The following is an 11,919-nucleotide window of genomic DNA, read 5'->3' as shown; positions in this document are numbered from 1 at the left end:
CGTTTTGTTGACTGATATAGATTTCCTTAATTTCCTCACTTGTTTTAGCCCCGAGGTTACTGTTTATTTCTGGTATGGAACTTGTGCCTTCTACTGTGAAGACAAACACAAAATATTTGTTCAGTGCCTCTGCCATTTCCTCATTCCCCATGATGATTTCTCCTGTCTCTGCCTCTAAGGGACCAATGTCTACTTTCGCTATTCTCTTCCTTTTTATGTACTTATAAAAGCTCTTACAATCTGTTTTTATATTGCCGGCTAGTTTACTCTCATATTCTATTTTTTCCCTTTTTATCAACTTTTTGGTGGTCCTTTGCTGGTTTCTGAAACACTCCCAATCCTCAGACTTGCTACTGTTTTTTGCAACATTGTAAGCCATTTCTTTTAGTTTAATACTCTCCTTAACTTCCTGAGTGAGCCACGGATGGGTCTTACTGGACCAGTTTCTGTTTTTGGACGAAATGTACATTTGTTGAACCCTTTGAAGTCTTTTTTTAAATGTTTCCCACTGCTCATTTACCATGATACCTTCCAGTCTATTTACCCAATTAGCCTTAGCCAATTCTTCCTTCATACCTTTGTAATTGGCTTTATTTAAGTTTAAGATTCTTGTTTGTGATTGACATGTGTCACTTTCTATCTTTACGTGCAATTCAATGGTATTATGATCACGATTTCCCAGTGGATCTTTTACTATGACATTACACAATACGAGATCTAAAATAGCTTTATCCCTGGTCAGTTCTACAATGTATTGCTCCAAGAAAATGTCATGAAAGCATTCCACAAATTCATCTTCTAGACCACAGTTGCCAAGCTGATTGTTCCAGTCCATATGCAGATTAAAGTTCCCCACAATTAATACATTACTTTTTTACATGCTCCAATAATTTCCCATTTAATGTTCTGTCCAGTAGTATGACTACTGTTAGGGGGCCTGTAAATTACTCCCACAAATGTTTTCTGACTCCTGCTATTCCTAATTTCCACCCAAACTGATTCTGCTTCCTGATCTTGTGAGGCCACATCCCTTCTTACTAATGTTTTTATGCTAACCTTTACTATCAGGGCTATCCCTCCTCCTTTGCCATTCTGTCTGTCTGTCCAAAATATTGTGTACCCTGGAATATTTATTTCCCAACCTTGATCTCCTTGTAACCATGTATCAGTCATGGCAATTAGATCTAGATCACTTGCCTCTGTTCGTGCCACTAGTTCATCTCTCTTATTACAGATGCTTCGTGCATTCAGATAAAAGAACTTGAATTTCATTATATTTTCCTCTATTCCCTGCAATGACCTTATTTGCCAATGTACAATTTTTGTGAAACTCTCTGTCCCTTCCTGTCTCATTGTGTTGGGATTTACCCACATCATTATCCTGCTCCGATACCCTGACCTCTCTATTTGGATTTCTAAATTTCCCTTTACCCAAACCCTCATCCCCTGTTAGTTTAAAGCACTGTCCACAGCCCTAGTTATGTGATTGGCCAGGACACTGGTTCCAGCCTGGTTCAAGTGAAGCCGATCCCAATGGAATAGCTCCCTCTTCCCTGAGTACTGATGCAAGTGCCCCAAGAATCGAAACCCCTTCTTCCCACACCATTCTTTGAGCCACGCATTTAGTTCTCTGATCTCTGATGTGCTTGACCCTGTGCCAATTTGTGCGTGGCTCAGGTAGCAATCTGGAGATGATTACCTTTGATGATCTCCGTTGTAGTTTGGACCCGAACTCCTCACATTCTCCAAGCAGTACATAATTTCCCGTTCTACCTATGTCATTGGTTCCCACATGGATCACGTCAACTGGATCCTCCCCCTCCCACTCCAGGTACCTCTCCAGCCATGAGGAGATATCCTTAACCCTGACACCGGACAGGCAACACAGCCGTTGGAGCTCCCAGTTGCGACTACAGAGAACAGTATCTATCCCTCGGACTATACTGTCTATGATCACGACCACATTTCTCTTCTCTCTCCCCAGTGGGATGGCATCTTTCACCATGTTGCTATGGTCAGTCCATTCATCCAGCTTACAGTCCTCTCTTCATCCACACAGGTATCAAGGCCTCGTACCTGCTGGACAACAGGTGTACAAAATTATGAGGGTGCCATATGGAGCAAACAGGAAGGACCTGTTTCCCCTAGTGGAGAGATCAATTACCGGGGGCACAGATTTAATGTGATTAGAAGGATTAGAGGGGCACCGAATGAAAACCCAGAGGGTTGAGGGTGTTGGAATTCACTGCCTGGATCAATGGTGGAGGCAGAAACCCACAACTCATTTGCAAGGTACTTGGACATGCACCTGAAGTGCTGTAACCCGCAAGGCTGTAAACCAGATGCTGGAAGTTGAGATTAGATTGGGAGGCTTTTTTTTCCAGCCAGTGCAGATACGATGGACTGAATGGCCTCCTTCTGTGCCTTAATCTTTCTATGGTTGTATAGTTTTATGGGAGTATTAGGACTGTAGGAGGTGAGAAAGGAAGGAAAACATTAGAACTTAGGACCATAATCGGTAGACAACCCTGGAGGAAGTAACACAGAGACAGAGGAAAGGGAATTAGACATGGGAGAGTCAGGAGAAATATAATTTTAAATAAGAAATAATTTTTCAAAATCCTCGAAACTCTGAATAGATTTATCTGTCAGATTTAAAAAAAAGTTAAATTAAAGTATAAATTTACAGTCACACAAATAATAAGGAATTAGTCAATGTTACAGTTGTTTCACTTATTTATGACACACATTTGCTGATTCAGTTGCAGTAAGTGAGACTGGGAGTATAATATTCATGGGGGTGAACATCCTGATCAAGGCTGATCAATAAACTGAAGACGGTCTGATGAATTTTATAATCATTGCTCTATTGCTAATAAATTACAACGATTGGTTAGCTGTGCATTTTATTCTGGTGTTTGATTCTAAGAATCATGATTTTTGTCCCTTGCTGTCTGTGCCCTGTTATAGTCTGATAAGCAGGTTCTGAACTGAACCATGAAATTGAATTGAGGATACCGAACTCCAGGCAGCTACAGGAAACCCTCTTTCCCTGGGGATTTCTGAACCACAGATTACAAAATTGTTAGAGCAGAAGGAGGTCATTCGGCCCTTCATGTCTGCACCAGCTCTCCGAATGTGCAATTCACCTAATACCATTCCTGTGCCTTCTCCCTGTAACCCTGTACATTCTTCCTGTTCAGATAACAGTCTAATTCCCTTGTGAATGTCTTGATTGAATCTTCTTCCACCACACTCTCTGATGGAAAAGTAGAGGTGGAATTTAGTCATTGTTACCATACACAGAATCCATGACATTGGGTAAAAGCTCAGTTATTCAGTTCGAATTTGACTGAGACCATGCAGGATTCAGATTCTCCTTGTTCCAAACAACAGGGCGTGTTGTGTTGTAATGAAAAGTCTGAAGGTCGTCTGTCTGACTGGAATGTGGAATTAATCTTTAACTAGGGTGTGTGCAGAACACACAACTCTAACCCACCAGACACTCTGGAACTGCAATCAGGAAACACAGCACAAGGTAAGGACCCTGAATTTACTGAACACAATTATAGACTTTTTATGTACTCGAATGGACTTGTCTCCTTTTCTCAGCGTAAATTTTAGATTTAGAGATACAGCACTGAAACAGGCCCTTCGGCCCACCGAGTCTGTGCCGACTATTAAACACCCTTTTATACTAATCCTACACTAATACCATATTCCTACCACATCCCCACCTGTCCCTATATTCCCCTACCACCTACCTATACTAGGGGCAATTTATAATGGCCAATTTACCTATCAACCTTTTGGCTGTGGGAGGAAACCGGAGCACCCGGAGGAAACCCACGCAGACACAGGGAGAACTTGCAAACTCCACACAGGCAGTACCCAGAATTGAACCCGGGTCGCTGGAGCTGTGAGGCTGCGGTGCTAACCACTGCGCCACTGTGCCGCCCACTGCATAGTTGTTCAATGTTATTGGTTAGTTGTAATGTCCATAATGGATCGAGTTAGAAAGAATCGTTTTATTCAGAAATTAACTTACTGGAAGCAGCACCATGTAACAAAATAAAACTTCCAAATATAGTCTCACTCGCTAACATTGTACCGTTGTAAATAATGTTTAAATATATTTCTACTGTATGAAATGGTCATGACAACAAAGTTAGAGTCCGGGACTCTTCAACATAACCCCTAACTATCACCGAAATTCAAAGTTTCCAGCCCTGGTTTGGGGGAGAGGGTATGGGGTAGTGGGAGTGGAGAGGTGGGTGGTTAGGGGATTGCGGGTGGGGGCACTCTTTTATCCGTATTGAGTTCAGGATGTTCGGGTTCTTCAGTACCAAAGTGAGTCAAATGCTGCCTTGTTAAGGGGAAATTGCAATCACCATTTCTCTGGAATTTAACTCTTGCGTTTGTGAATAAGTCCGAGTCTGAAGATTTCAGGTGCAATATGAACTGAACACCCATAAGCAGGTTATTGTTGGGTCAATGCTGACATTTAAAGGCACTATTGATGAGTCCATCTATCACTTTGCTGATCATTGTGAGATGGCTGATTGGGTGATAAGTTTTGACTTTGTGGATAAGATACAGCTGGTCAATGTTTTATATTGTCCAATATGTCAGTGTCAGTTGCTTTGGAATTGCTTTGCTCAGACAGCTTGTTATGGTGCTCATCTCTTCAGCTGCTATTGGTGGAATGTAGTCACAACCCAGAGTATTCACTGTGTTCCACTATTTCAGCGTCATCTTAATATCAAGTGCAGTGAACTGAATTGGCAGGACCGTGACTCTGTAAGGGTGGCAATCTCTCAAGGAGTCCAAAGAAAATTACTCACTTGGCAGTTTGCACTTCTCTTTTAAACTCACGTGCTAAATAATCCTCAGTGCGCTAAGAATTACACTGACAACCAATTTAAGATTGTAAGTCTGGCTTGCAGTGTGGCGCAGTTGTGCATACTGGAAGCTACATATATTAATACACATGGCCCTGTTCTTTGCAGACTGAAAGCATGTACACACATTGCGTCTGTTTCAGCTGAACAAAGTAAGTGACAGCCATTTGCTGGTTCATCCGTCGGAGCAACGCCTTGACCAATCAGAGTGAAGCTGCCTGGTTTAAATTTCAAACAAAGCTTGTCAGTTAACTGTCAGTCACCATAAACATGTGCTTTCTCCATGGCAATGCCACTAAGAATCAGAGTTCACTTGCCAACCAATCAGCACTTTCTTCTCATACAATATAAAGTTATTGCTTCCCATTACATTGGTATTCTTTCAGATTGTCCTGATGAGTACAAGACGAAAAGCTTCTGCAACATGTCTCTATTTTCAGCAACAATAAATGTAAATTATAATTCTGAAATTCATTAACATTTCAGTTTTTCAGTCTCATAATTAATTGAATCTGCTGCCAAATCTTTATTTAAATGAAATGAAAGGTAAATATGCAATACCACCAATAAAAGTTCGCCAGCCAATGGTACAAAGGATTTGTTCATTTACCACACACATTTGCAGATTAATTTCCAGTAAGTGAAACCTGGAACCTGATAATGGTGGGTGTGAACATCCTGATCAGGGCCGAGACTATTACTTATTAACTGGAGATTGTCTCTCTGATTTTATGATCATTGCTCTCTTGCTAATAACTGACCAGCTTTATAAACTAACTGTAATGATGGAGAAGGGGATTGAAGTACTCCATGGGAATCCAGATCAGGGGAACATTGTAAAAAGCCTGATACTGAGATTAATACAGCTGGGATTCGAAAGATTTGCATTTATGGTGAATTAGAATTGGTTCCAAGAAACAGCTCATGATCTAAAGGGAAGATAATTCCAAATAAATAACGTGTTCAATCAGATGGTTCACTTTGCCCTTCTCTATGAAGTGTGATCCAAATAAACTAACCACAATCTTTGTCCATTGCTATCTCTGCCCGTTTATAGTTTGATAATGGAGGATTTATGGTGAACAATGAAACCGAATTCAGGATAAAGATTTGATTCCAGCTACCGAACATGGTTTCAATGTGGGATCTTCAGAACAGTTTGGGGGCAGTTTAGTCATTGTTGCCATAATTACTTTTAATGACTTTGGTTAAAGGATCAGGGTAATCCAATCTGAATGAGATGATGTGTGATTCAGATTCAGCCCTGTGCCAGAGAATAGGGTGGGGAAGGATTGAACTGATCAGGATGAAAGTTGTGTTTATGACTACATTGTGCAACTGATCTTTACCCAGGGTATGTTCATTACCTGAAGAACCCACAACACTGACTTACCCGGCAACTCTGGGGCTGGAATCAGGATAGTGACCAGACCAGCAATATGCTGAGAACAATCATTGTCCTTTACTGTCGAGAAATGAACACATCACGTTTTATGTAGTTTCCCCCTCATATTTTCCATCTGGGATTCAGATGAGCTGATGAGCCTGCAGCTACTTCTGTAATTATATAAATACTTCGCCCATTATATTTAAATAACCACCCCCTCCCCTTCCTAGTCCCCATGTTAGTTGATATTGTTAATGTCTTCCTCTCTTCAGGAACTGTCCTCCTCCGTTTCTGTTGTCATTACCCTCTTCTCAACAGAAACACCCTTGATCCCTCTGTCATTGCAAACTACCATCCTATCTCCAAACTCTCTTTCCTGTCAATCTCATGAACGTGTTGTCACATCCACAATGTATGCCCATCTTTCCAGGAATGCCATGTTTGAGTGACCGCCAATCAGGTTTCTGCCCAAACCACAACACTGATGCAGGCACTTATCAAAGTTACAAATGATATCCTATGTGACTGTGTTTATTCGAAGTTCCTTCATGACCAGTCTGCAGATTTTGACATGGTTGACTACACCATCCTCCTACAACGCCTCTCCTCTGTTGTCTAACTGGGTGGGATGATCCTCTCCTGGTTCCAATGCTCTCGAAACAATAGTAGCCAGAGAATCATCTTCACTCATCGTCAAAGGTTTCTCTTCTGACTCCAGCCACAGATTTTTCACATGGCTTGTCCGACATCCAGTATTTGATGAGCATAAATTTACTTGAATTCAATAAATATTGGGGAGACCTGAACCATTCTCTTCGGCCATGATGTAAATTCTGTTCTCTAACTACTGGCAACATCCCTCTCCCTGGGAGCTGTCTGAGGCCGAGTCGAACTGTTTCCAACCTCAGTGTCCATTTTGACCCTGAATTGAGTTTCTGAGCACACATACTCTACATCACCATGACAGCTTATTTTCACCTCCTTAACATTGGCAACCTCTGCTCCTGCTTTAGCTCATCTGCTGCTGAAACATTCATCCTTATCGTTGTTACCTCTCGACTCAAGTATTTCAGTGGCCAGAATTCCAGCTTGGCCCTCCCTAATCTTCAACTCATCCAAAACACTGCTATCTGTATTTTAACACACAGCATGTCCCGTTCACCGATCAACACTGTGCTCACTGACCGCCATTGGCTCCCTGTCCAGCAAAGCTGTGATTTAAAATTTATCTTTATCATTCAGATCCCTCCGTGGTCTCATCCCTCTCTATCTCTGTAATCTCCTCCAGCCCTACAATCCTCTGAGATGCCTGCACTCCTCAAATTATGTTGCATACCAGATTTTCACCATTGGGGCAGTGTCTTCAGCTGCCTAGGTCCTAAACTCTGGAATTACCTCCCTAAATCTTTCCTCCTCTCTACCTCTCTTCTCCCCGTGGATGCTCCTTAACACCTACATCTTTTACCAATACTTTGTGAGATTTAGTTTATTAATACTTCCTGTGAATTGGATTCTGATGAAAGATCATTGACCTGAAATACTCATTCTGCTGTTCTCTCCACAGATGCTGTCTGACCTGCTGAGAATTTCCAACATTTTCTGTTTTTGTTTATGTCACTGGAAATGCCTGGATTACCAGCAGGGAGGAACAGTGCGTGTGTGCAGGAAATCCCGGGTGTTCGAGGAAGCCAGACTGTGTTTGAGCCTGGCTGCTTTGCTAGCGATTATTTAAACAAATTAATAATCAGAAAATGTTGGAAAGACTCAGCAGGTCCTGCAGCATCTATGGAGAGTGAAACAGAGTTAACGACTCAGTACTATGACACTTGAGCTGTACTATGGACGATCATGGTTGAACCTGCGCAGGTGTTCTGTAAGCAGCCGCATCTCTCTCCGGGGCAGAAAGACCTGGACAACATTCAGGCTTGGGCTGGTAAGTGGAAAGTGAAGGCCTGCTCGGGTCTGCAAATGAAACCAGACCGACCTGGCCAGAGTCCTTTCATTCTTTCCCATGCCCGACCCGACCACCGGAATGTTCAGTTAACCCAGCTTCTGTTTTTTACTTTTTAAGCTTGTCCAGATAAGCAACAAAAACTGTAAATGGACTTGAAAGGTTGTTTAAAAAGTACATTAAGATTTGAGCCACGTACTGGAGGTAGTGAGTCGAAGATTGTTACCGTAGAAGTCAGTGATTGTTTGGTCTCTAGTTAAACTGAAACCCATGGAGTTGTGCCCAGACAGGTTGTCCCACACTGTACCAGTATCTGCATTGCTTAAAATAAACATAGCATTGCCCGAAGGCTCAGAAAATATCATTATACATGACCTAGACTCCTGCTTTACAGGTTGAAATACTTGCTGCAAGTTTATCCAGTGAGCAGCTGAGATGCAGAGACCAGGAATGTCCTGAGTGATTAATTATTATAAAATATACATTCCTATATTAAAGAGGTTGTGCTCTACCTTCGATGGAATCACTCACTGCAGACTAGTACAGATTGTTTCCAACCTTGACGTCCTGCCTGTCACTGAATCGAGTCCAGGCCTCTGGATTACTAGTCCAGTAATCTTTGAAATGTCTCTCCTTGGTTTAATATTTTAACCTGGTAGGTCAGATTTTACAAACAAAAATATTAACTGATTTACGACCGCTTCGTCACATGAATTAAGTAATTAAAATATATTCAAAATTATATATCAACTGTTAAGTACCAATGCCCAGATTTGTATATGAAAAATGCCTCTTAATTTCATTAATTATCCACAAACACTGAGGCCACATTAAACTAAAAACAGCGATTTATCAGGTCTGACACTTCATTAAATATATTCCAAATTCAGAGCATAATTCGTTGACTTTCCCCTTTAACTCTCTTAATTTACCTTACAAGCCTCCTCTACATTCTTTATTCAATACAATATGTTTTGAGGCAGGCACGAGAAGTCTTACCAACCCCTAACAGGACGCAGTCAATTCAATTGAAAACTGTGCAATTAAAGAAAAGGGCCAAGTTCCTATTAATGCAGATTGAAGCTGTTAAACTGCTTTTGTCGCCAAGAATACAAAGTGCGTAGGAAAACCAAAAGATAAATCAAAACACAAAAAGGTTACATTTGTGTCAATGAAAATAGAACTCATTAAAAACATCTTATTACAGAACAGTGCAGAAACTGATTACATTGTAAATATTTCATTCAGGTTAAAATGGCAAAGACTTTCAACACCCCTAAAATCAGGAAAAGGGCAAGAAAGGGCTAACCAGATAATTATGAGCGTGGGACTGAGTTCTACTACAATGTACGCACAAACCGTTTATTGATTAGTACACAGTAAGTTGAAATACCAAGCAGAGTAGGAAGCACACTTCAAAAGATCTGCGGTTTCCTGTGTTTCACAAACACAATTGTTACGTAAGGCTGTGACAGTGTAAGAGTGTGTCCGACCTGGCGCGAACCGACCCGAGCCCAAATGCCAGACCCGGAAGAACAAGCCAACCCGACCCGAACCCGACATGTCATCGGGTCCTGTCGGGCTCGGGTCAGGTAGCCATGCTCTCGTGGCAAGTAACATTGACGCCACACAAGTGCCAGGCAAAGAGCATCTCCAGGAAGAGAGAAACTAACCATCTCCTCTTGGCATTTAATGGCATTACCATTGCTGCATGCCCCACCGGGATAAACGTACAAACATACGAAATAAGAGGAGGAGTAGGTCACTCGGCCCCTCGAACCTGCTCTGTCATTCAACAAGATCATGGCTGATCTGATTGGAACCTCAACTCCACACCGATAACCTTCCACTCCTTCGCTTATCAAGAATCTATCTACCTCTGTCTGAAAATATTCAAAGACACTGCTTCCACCACCTTTTGAGGAAGAGAGTTCCAAAGATTCGCAACCCTCTCCTTATCTCTGTCTTAAATGGGTGACCTCTTATTTCTAACAGTGACCCTTAGTTCTAGATTCTTCCACAAGAGGAAACATTCTTCCTACATCCACCCTGTCAAGACCCCTCAGAATCTTATATGTTTCAATTAAGACATCGTTACTCTTCTAAACTCCAGCCTAACCTGTTCACTCTTTTCTCAAAAGACAAGACACCCATTCCAGGTATTAGTCCAGTAAACTTTCTGTGAAATGCTTCCAATGCATTTCCACCCTTACTTAAATAAGGAGACCAATACTGTACACAGTACTCCAGATGTGGTCTCAACAATGCCCTATATAACTGAAGTGCAACCTCCCTACTTTTGTATTCCAATCCCCTCGAAATAAATGATAACATTCTATTAGCTTTCCTAATTATGTGCTGTACCTGCATACTAACCTTTTGCGATTCATGCACTGGGACACCCAGAACCCAATGCACCTCAGAGTTCTGCAACCTCTCACCATCGAGATAATATGCTTCTTTTTTATTCTTCCTGCCAAAATGGACAATTTCATATTTTTCCACATTATACTCCATTTGTCAGATCTTTAGCCACTCATGTAACTTATCGATATCCCTTTGAAGCCTCCTTATGTTCTCTTCACAACTTATTTTCCTACCTATCTTTGTCATCAGCAAATTTGATAGATTAGATTAGATTAGAGATACAGCACTGAAACAGGCCCTTCGGCCCACCGAGTCCGCGCCGAACATCAACCACCCATTTATACTAATCCTACACGAATCCCATATTCCTACCAAACATCCCCACCTGTCCCTACACTTCCCTACCACCTACCTATACTAGTGACAATTTATAATGGCCAATTTGCCTATCAACCTGCAAGTCTTTTGGCTTGTGGGAGGAAACCGGAGCACCCGGAGAAAACCCACGCAGACACAGGGAGAACTTGCAAACTCCACACAGGCAGTACCCGGAATCGAACCCGGGTCCCTGGAGCTGTGAGGCTGCGGTGCTAACCACTGCGCCACTGTGCCACCATACCTTCAGTCCCTTCATCCAAGTCATTTATATAAATTGTAAAATGTTGATGCCCCAGCACTGATCCCTGTGGCACAGCACCCATTACGTCTTGAGAACCAGAAAATGACCCAACTCTGCCTACTCTGTTTCCTGTTAGCAAACCAATCTTCTATCAATGCCAATATGTTACCTCCCAATACCATGACTTTTTATTTTCTGCAATAATCTTTGATGTAGCAGCTTATCAAATGCCTTCTGGAAATCTAAGTACAGTACATCCACCGGTTCCCCTTTATCCACAACACATGTTACTTCTCCAAAGAACTCCAGTAAATTGGTTAAACATGATTTCCTTTCACAAAACCATGTTTACTCTGCCTGATTACCTTGAATGTTTCTAAATGCTCTGCTATAACATTTTTAATAATAGCTTCAAACATTTTCCCTATGGCAGATGTTAAGCTCAGCCGCGTGCAGCTCCAACAACACCCAATAAGCTCAACACTATACAGGACAAAGCAGTCTGATTCATCAGCACCACATCCACCACCTTCAGCATTCACTCCCTCCACCACCGGCACGCAGTAGAAGCAGTGTGTACCATCTACAAGATGCAGTGCAGCAACTTGCGAATGCTCCTTTGACAGTACCTTCCAGACCCATTACCTGTACCAAGGCCAAGGGCAGCAGATGCATAGGAACACCACCATCTGCA

At 41.9% G+C, this 11,919-nt stretch overlaps 1 protein-coding gene across 4 annotated transcripts in view; it reads left to right on the top strand.

The window, feature by feature from the left end:
- The first annotated feature begins 1,896 nt into the window (after window positions 1-1,896).
- The window catches only part of LOC137345302 (NACHT, LRR and PYD domains-containing protein 3-like), an 82,261-nt gene continuing 72,238 nt past the window's right edge, over window positions 1,897-11,919 (top strand). For 2 of the 4 annotated variants that reach the window (XM_068008801.1, XM_068008802.1), the window contains exons 1-2: window positions 1,897-2,014; window positions 3,397-3,538. Coding sequence is in view for 1 of the 4 variants with exons in the window: in XM_068008799.1 (XP_067864900.1) it covers window positions 8,137-8,221 (85 nt within the window). In the remaining 3 variants the exon portion in view is untranslated. Of the gene's footprint in view, window positions 2,015-3,396; window positions 3,539-8,123; window positions 8,222-11,919 lie in introns of those variants that run through there. The other 2 variants (XM_068008803.1, XM_068008799.1) reach the window with 2 other exon arrangements.

This window comes from Heterodontus francisci, chromosome 28 (assembly GCF_036365525.1).
Source record: "Heterodontus francisci isolate sHetFra1 chromosome 28, sHetFra1.hap1, whole genome shotgun sequence".
In the NCBI taxonomy this organism is placed as follows: domain Eukaryota; kingdom Metazoa; phylum Chordata; class Chondrichthyes; order Heterodontiformes; family Heterodontidae; genus Heterodontus; species Heterodontus francisci.
Note: the sequence above shows the minus strand (reverse complement) of the source record. Positions and strands in the feature narration are given on the sequence as shown.